The sequence below is a fragment of the Antrostomus carolinensis genome, unplaced genomic scaffold (genome assembly GCF_000700745.2).
Source record: "Antrostomus carolinensis isolate BGI_N321 unplaced genomic scaffold, ASM70074v2 scaffold21560, whole genome shotgun sequence".
Lineage (NCBI taxonomy): Eukaryota > Metazoa > Chordata > Aves > Caprimulgiformes > Caprimulgidae > Antrostomus > Antrostomus carolinensis.
The window spans coordinates 2,664-11,041 of record NW_010287989.1 but is presented as its reverse complement, the minus strand read 5'-3'; the positions used below and the strand labels follow the sequence as shown (position 1 = coordinate 11,041).

Genomic DNA, 8,378 nt, shown 5'->3' with positions numbered 1-8,378 from the left:
AGAAAGTGCCAACTGCCAAGAGCCCTCAGCGCCTACTGATTTATGAGTCAACAGGGCTCAGCAGGAATTCCAGAACTGGACAGAAACTATGTCTATCTTCTCCCTTATGGCCAACTTCCATAAAACAAAATGTTTATTTTTATTGCAATTTTCATCAGATAATTTTGAGCAAAACAAAACTTCAACTTCCCAAATAAGAAAGCAGAAAAGTATGCTGAGAAAACACTTTATGTCAGAAAGTTTTTACTTAAGAGACAGAAAGTACTGACAGTATTTCAAACAAGATCCAAAACAATTAGAATTTAACACATTAAAGAAAGATGCTGCTAAATATTTTCCTCATCTCCTGATTACATTCTGTAATGACCAAGGACTGTTTGTTTGGAATTTTTGTAACTCTAATACTACCCTCTTTAATTTCAGATTTATAAAAGGCCTTCATTTTCCTCTGTTTCTACACTACCTGACAGCATAACTGACAGAATGTGACTAAAAACTAGTGGAAAAAAAAAATCCCAAATCCAAATATGTAACCAAAAGATCAGTTCAACATAATAGAGCAAGCCTGACTCAATCTAAAAAGCCTTTTGTAATTTTTTCTAATATTGCATGACCTGGTTGGTTTGACAGTCTGTAGTTCATCCAATGACTTTTCACCTTGATTGTGAGAAAAAAAAAATTCAAAAGTGCTTAAGAATCATCCTTCTACTTTTTCCTTTATTTATGGGAGCATTTATGACAGTAACTGATAGTGTTCAGAATGGTTTTAAAGTACAGATAAAACCAAACACACCTATCTAAAAAGTAGTCATACTAACACAGTTTACAATGTTTCATAGTCCAAGGCCATGAAACATATTTGGATATGAATGTTTTGCAAAAATGAATTCAAGAATTAACATGGACTCTCTCTCTCATGCACACACACAAAAGGATAGCACATCTTGAAAAATACTTACATGTTTAAAACAGGTCACAGGAGCTGCTGTGAAGCTATTGCTATTGATGTAGTTACCCCAGCTGAAACCTTCCATAGGGACAGCTGCTAAGAGAAAGTTATTTTATTTAGGAAGCTGTTAATAAGCCACAAATCTTGTATTACCAAGAATTTGTTTCAGCTCTGTTTATATGCCATTACCTGCTTTAGTCTTTGCCTGGTTTTGTAAAGTTGCTTGGTACTGTGCATATGCTGCTAATTTGGCCACTAAGGGTTGTTTTTGTAGAACTTTAGCCTTCTTTGTTGGAGGTTTACCCTAAAACAAAAAAAGCTAAGTAAATAAAGTCTTTCCAAACTCCCATCAAGAAATTTCCATAGGGCTGTAGCATCTCTCTGGTACATTCAACTAAAATTAGAACACCACAAAATGGAAGTAGACTGAGTATCACAAAACTATATGTAACATTAAATAAATGTAAAAACCAGTAGCAAAGAATGTCCAAATGATGACTTTTGTACTAGCATTCCAACTTGAACAGCATTAGATTCATTGTTGTTTACCTGAAAAAAAGATATCTTTAATAAGCATGTCAAAAGGAAGAACTTCTAATCTAATTTATACCAATGCAATTTCTTGGCATTTGTTGCAATAAATTTCAGATAGGCTATAAGGATATTTCCTGACATTTCTATCTCTTTTATCAAATGCTACAAATATACCTTCTATACCTTCATGAATATTTAATTAATATTTTAAATGAACAGACCAAAACCCATTTTACAAATCTATATAGTTAAGAAAACCCTCAAAACCAAAACATAACAATGCTAAATAAACCTCTATGCTCTCTAAAGCCAGAAAGTATCTTGGCTGTGAGATGCACGGAATTTCAAATCACTACATATGTAGATTGAAGATTTTTCCTGCTCTTTTTCTTGCAAAAGGGCCACTGAAGCAGAAATTAAGTAAGGAGTCAGTATTCCCTTGAATTTGTTCTGCTGAGCAAAGTAATTTGTTCATGACTGATACATTTTTGAGTCTGGCTTACAAAGTCACTCATGAAAATTTTAATGTGTTAAGAAACTTATCTTTAAACATGCAAGTTTTACAAATGTACATGTTTTACAAACACAGACTATAATAAGTATATAAAGAAAATGGTGTCTGTACCGCTACCTGAAGTCTGGCCAGAATGCTGGCCTTCTTGGAGTTCGATGAATAGCTCCTAGAGCATGACACGCTGCAGAAGCGTTTTGTTTTAGAGTAAAAAGCATCACGGACACCAACCATTCCACACATCTCGCACGTAGCTAACCAGAGGAAACATAAAAACAAGTGTTAAAGAGTATAATAAAGACCTCAGTAAAAATTCAGAACAAAGATGACATAAGTAAGGTCCTGTAGGTGGCACCACCAAACAGTTTCTTAGGGTTTGACCCTGAAGAGAATTAATTGCACAGAAAAATAACTTGAAATAAGACCACCACCACAAATGTCAGTGAAACATTAAGAACCTCACGTTCATTGGAGAAAGGGTGCCTCGTTTCTGCTCCCCATTAATTTTACCACTGTAGAGGTGAATGACCCAGCTAAATCCGCTAAAGACGATTTCTGTATTTTCACGGTTCTAAAGGAAACATCTGCTTTGAGTCTAACTCTGCCAATCTTGATTTCCTCTAAATATTTAATACTTCCGACCTGAAATAAAACCAGATCTCTTCTCTGAATCACAGGGTAGTATATCCAAAGTACCCTAGCTCACCAACATTCTTTCGTAGCTTCAGAGGTTGACAGCATCACTCACTGAGCTGTTCCATGAATAAGTTTGTGACCAACTTATGCTAATGAGACAATACCAAGATCCCACCCACAGAGCGCTCTACTAATCACTAGTGATTCTGGCTAAAATATTTTTCCCTGATGATAAAAGCAATCTTTCTTTTTAAATTTTTTTTCTAGTATACATTAGCTCATGGCTAGTGGGTAGTGAACAGGGATACTCTGACAGACTTTATACAGTAGCAGTAATGAAGTTTTCCTAGTATGTGAGGAAATATTTCTTAATATATTTTATCTATAACAAAGGGTAGAGAGAATATATGTCCAAGCACAGAGGGAACACACTGACACCTCTGACAAAGAATGAAAACAATGCACATGAGAACATACACATACACACAACACATTTAATGGGGAGGATGGATGCTCCCATACTATTTCTTTCTGGACAGCAAGATTCAAAATCTATCTTATTTCAGCTCAGCAAAAAACAAACAATTCCCCCCTCCCAAAACGTACCAACCCCAACCCTTCAGCTGTTCTGGTCCATTTTCAGTCAGGACTAACATTTAGGATTGGACCCTCACAACCCACAGCACAGCTGAAAAACATAAATACCAAATTCTTTGTACTCACGCACCAGACACTCACCCATGCCAGATTTGCCATCTGGATAAGTATACACCTGTCCATTGTTCTTGATAATTGGGAGACTGGACGGCAAAGGAGAAACCTCCTCTTCACTCTCATCTGAACTGGAGCTACTGCTGGTGTCCTCACTACAACTATCATAACCGTCAAACATCCCGAATGAATCACGTCTTTTCCTTTCTGCTCGTGAAGTATGTTCTGTCTAAAAATTAAAAAAACCACAACAACAAAACAACAACAAAAACCCCAAAGAACAGCAGAGCATTCTGAGTGCAAATATTTCAAAGTCAAGCTTAAGAAGTTTCAAAGGTCAAAGTCAGCCTTCAAAAGTAGATGTAGTAACAAACTGCGATACCAGCACAGAGATATGAGCCACATATTGTCAATTAAATTAGCAGAGTCAAAACTAGCCAATTTTTGGTACACAGGAAGAAAAATCTATCTCACGATCCACTGAGAATACACAGTAGCAGTCCATACATTTATTTTCCTTGGTATCTCCAGAGTTCATTAACCCTGATGTGCTGAATAATGACAGCCACACAGATCTTATATGCAAATAAGTACATTCCAGATGGCTGCAGCCAATTTCACTAAAATTCATTCATTTGAGAAAGCTGGGCAGAGAAAAGACAGTTCAACCTAGAGGGCACTTATTTCACAGGAAAAGAAATGAGTATCTCTCTGCTCTCACTGGCTTCTGGGGTTATCAATAAATCACTCAGCTTCCCTATGATTCAGTTTCTCACATGTGAAACAAGAATACTTCTCTACCTCACAGGGACATTCTGAGGATTAATACATTAACAATTATGAAGAGCTCAGTTACTATGGCAATAGGGTCTGTAAAAATGCTAAAAGATAGAAAGGTGACTAATTTGCCACTGTCATATATGAAAACTTGTTACATAATAGTTTTCCTATAACCAAAAAATCTGAGGACAAATGAAACCATATAATTTTGAATACATAACAGTTAAGCAATCTCCAGCAAAGACATTAAAGAGGTTTAACTGATCTTTTTTCTGATATAGATCCAATATATGCATTTTAACACAGTGACAATTTTCAATTTATTAATACCTTACAAAGCTCTACTAAAACCCACCTACTGCTATGTGAGCTGCCCTCATTAAGCAAAAAAAAAAAAAAAAAAAATCTCCAAGTATTTCCATTAACCTTAATAGTATCTACTAAGTTGGAGAGGAAATAACAGATTAAGAAAAGATTAAAATTCTACAATGGAAGCACAAGCTGGGAGAATGAATTACAGCCAGAGAAAATAGAAAAAAAATATTAAGAAAGCCTTTGCCTCTACTTCTTTTTCCAAGAGCTAATTTTATTTAAAAGTCATTGTAAACAGAAAAATAATAATACATGATCAGACTTTTCCTTCTTAAATTGCATTTGGATTCATAGCTTTAAGATTTCATCCCAGTAATTCCCCAAGTCCCTTTCCTAGAGAGTATATGCCTGAACATCTTTATTGTTGGATCTCATCTGAGTCTTATTCTGCCATGCTATCCCTTTATTATAATATTCCTTATTTTCCTTTGCAATCTGACTAAATCTTATTATGGAAGGATTTCCTTATAGTTAAAAGGGAAAAACCGATTTCCACACTGACCCAATCCTAGCATCCAATTAAAAAAATAAAAACAAAACCCCAAACAAAAACCAGTAAGCACAAAAGGTTATGCAATAAGGTAAACAAATTTAAAACACTTCAAGTAGCTCGGAAACAAAACAACAAAAAAGTCAGTGTAATGTTAATTAGACACACATTCCTCAGCCAATAGTTCAAAATTATGTTAAAACAAATCAAAATTTAGGATAGGGCATAACTTGATAACTCCTTGAAAGAGCTGACATCTGCCTCAAGTTGTAAGGTAAGTCACAATCACTACTGGAAAGACTGAACAAAACCTGGTCCTGCCCTGCACTGGTAACAAGTCTTACCTGCCCTCTATTACTGATGCTGTTAGCCAACAAGATGCAAGAGCAGTTATTTGTTTGTGTGTGCACGTGTGTGTAGATTAAGGCAGAAGTTGAGCACAACGTTGCCATGGACACAGGGTGCTGTGAACAGTGCCAGTAATTTACAGATCAGAACACAAAGACTAGTCATCTCCCTCAAGATTTCATGAACTTCTTAACGTCTCACAATATTTAACTTTCCTTGACCACAACCTCCACTATGAAATAAAATCCAATACCATATTGGCCATGCCCACCAGTAATACCAGAACACCATGATGCCTTCTAATATTATGGATGGATATTAGTGGTGTTTCAGAGCCCACGGGCAGGATCTCCCTCCTCAATCACTCATCCTCTGTAAGCCAGCTGATCTGATTTCACTAAGAGATTAGGGCCTCATCCCACGTAAAGGAGTACTTCAACCTTTCAGTGGAGGCTGCAGTACAAGGCAGTCTCAGGACATCCCTTCTCCCTTCCAGACTGGAGAACTCTGCACCCACACAGTTCTGCTTTGCCCAGTACTTTGCTGGCAGAGATGTGAAATGCTGGAGCAGCTCAGAGGAAAGAAGTGCAGCCCATTCCCAGTCCCTCCAACTCCCGATGCTGCCGTACAGAAACTCCACAGCCAGCACTGCAGAAGGCACAGGAGGTTGGAAGGAAGGTGACGGAGCAGTGGCACAGAAGGGAAGACGGGCTGGTCTAGACAAGCTGAAGCACGGTGCAGGATTGCAATTGCAGATACCACCATAGCACTGCTGCTCTTATTGTTGCTGTTGTTCTTTTGCATCACATATATTTAGAACCTCAATAATACTGCCAAGCCTTCTTTGCCAAAATATCCACAGATGAGAAAGAAAGTATTTCCAGTTTCTATAGGGGAAGTTGGGCCCTCTACTAAGAAAATCATTCTTCAGCATTATACAGGTTTCTAAATAGCAATTGTCAAGTTTGTAGAGTTTAACTACCTTGTCAAAGCAAGTCTCATAAATCACCTTTCCATTTACTTTCTATTTGGCCAAACTGTCACAATTCAAGTTATGAGCAATTCAAAACAGTAAGTTTGCTTATTAATTTGAAATACTACTGTAGTTTTTATAAAACATTTTTGTCCAAGCTTTTGCCATAAGATGACCATGTTTGCCAGATAATTTATAAAGGACATTCTTAATGTTAATTTATAGTTATTATCTGGATTGTAACTCTGGGGAAATTACTCAAAATGTTTTGTGAGCCTTGGACAAGGTACAGTTTTGCAATAGAAAATATACAAAGTACTTTGTGTGCAGAAGTAGGTGGAAGTTAGGGAAGACAATATGCAAATACCTAGGCTGGAATTTTGCTAGAGCAGATCAAGACATTTCTATTTTGATAATAAACACCACTAAGGTTCTTTTTAACCCATGTTGAAACACAGCACTTGTAGAAACAAGTGAACAATACATGGAACTTCTGATAACCCTTCCTGGGGAAATTAGAGGTCCCATTCTTCTTCAAACTCCATCGAACATGTGAAACAGAAAAAAAGTTGGGTTACAACTCTGAACTCAAAGGTCAAAAATGGCATCCTTACAAAAAGGACAAGAAAAAAATGCCTCAAACAGAACTGTAACCTGGATAAAGCAGCTGCTTCAGTAACAGCAACTCTTGCTGAATTCTTGCAAGTACTAAGCAGCTTCATGCCTTATCGGCTGACTAGTGATTTTTTGTCTGACTGTGATTTTTGTCTGCCTACAAGAAAGCTGGGGAAGGACTTTTCATAAGGGCAGTTAATGACAAAACAAGGGGAAATGGGTTTAAACTGGAAGAGGGTGGGTTTAGATTAGATATTAGGAAGAAGTTCTTCACTGTGAGGGCAGTCAGACACTGGCCCAGGTTGCCCAGAGAAGCTGTGGCTGCTCCTCCCTGGAAGTGTTGAAGGCCAGGTTGGACGAGGCTTTGAGCAACCTGGTCTAGTGGAAGGTGTCCCTGCTGCTGGCAGGGGGGTTGGAACTGGATGATCTTTAAGGTCCCTTCCAACCCAAACCATTCTATGATTCTATGATAGAGCAGCACCTAACCATGGTACCTACAGGACCTCTATGAATGGAAGCCTCAGAAAGAACAGCTGACCACCCTGCAAGATGTTCTCACTGAATTCTGAGACACTGTCTATGAGAATGCAGTCCTTCACTCAAAAATCCTACCAGAGACCAACAGCAGTAGTAACTTAATCTAACAATTACAACCATAGTAAGATCAATCCATGTTTCACAAAATAGGCATAGAAGGGGTGAAAAAAAGTTTCCTACTCTTAGAAGATGGATTTAGCACTAAAAATCATGCTGAGGAGGTTATATTTTCCTCAGAACTGAACCAGATTAGTGTCCTTCACTTTCTAACAACTGAGGGAACAGCATCCTGACTATTTACAAAGCATGCTTTGAGCAGGAGTCTGGCTTACTATAAAACATAGAACCTTGCAGCTGGTTAATACCAAAGGAGCAGTAGTTTAAGTAACTCCACCACCAAGAGAGAATCTACTGTACATTAAATGGAAGCAATGCACAAACAAATGAAGAAGACAAAGTTTTAGGCATACTGGCTAAGGCTTATTTCCCTAATGAGATTACCGGTTCCTCAACAGGGGAGATTTTTAGACAGAACAATACAAAGTCTAGGGTAAGCAGGACTGGCAAATAAGCCTGTACGACTATTTGCTTGGGGGCTTTCTTGCATACTTTTCTTTATTGAAGAGATGGGTGGGGAAAGGAACTCTTCTGAACTGCTTTCTTACTCTGCCCAACTTCCCATTTTCCTGTTCTTCCTCTCCTCCCTGTGAATACTTGGCAACAACATATTTTTAAGAAATATTCTTAAATAACCATTACACAAGGCAATTGGTACGATAAAAGAATATAGTTAAGGAAACCAGTTTCCCTAAAAGCAGGAAGGCAACTCTAAACAAATATGAAAAAACCTAGTTTCTTACTCTCTTAGCATATAGTGTTATACACATACAGTTGAATTTGGTCAGCACAGTATAGCACACAT

At 37.5% G+C, this 8,378-nt stretch overlaps 1 protein-coding gene across 1 annotated transcript in view; it reads right to left on the bottom strand.

Annotated features, from left to right (window-relative positions):
* Positions 1–5,493, bottom strand: part of MBTD1 (mbt domain containing 1) — a 23,455-nt gene extending 17,962 nt beyond the window's left edge. The window contains exons 1-5 of the mRNA XM_010165200.2: positions 5,484–5,493; positions 3,369–3,551; positions 2,115–2,248; positions 1,139–1,253; positions 960–1,042 (exon numbers count right to left, since the gene is read on the bottom strand). Of these exons, the coding sequence (XP_010163502.2) occupies positions 960–1,042; positions 1,139–1,253; positions 2,115–2,248; positions 3,369–3,522 (486 nt within the window). The 5' untranslated portion in view covers positions 3,523–3,551; positions 5,484–5,493. The remainder of the gene's footprint in view (positions 1–959; positions 1,043–1,138; positions 1,254–2,114; positions 2,249–3,368; positions 3,552–5,483) is intronic.
* Positions 5,494–8,378: the final 2,885 nt, after the last annotated feature.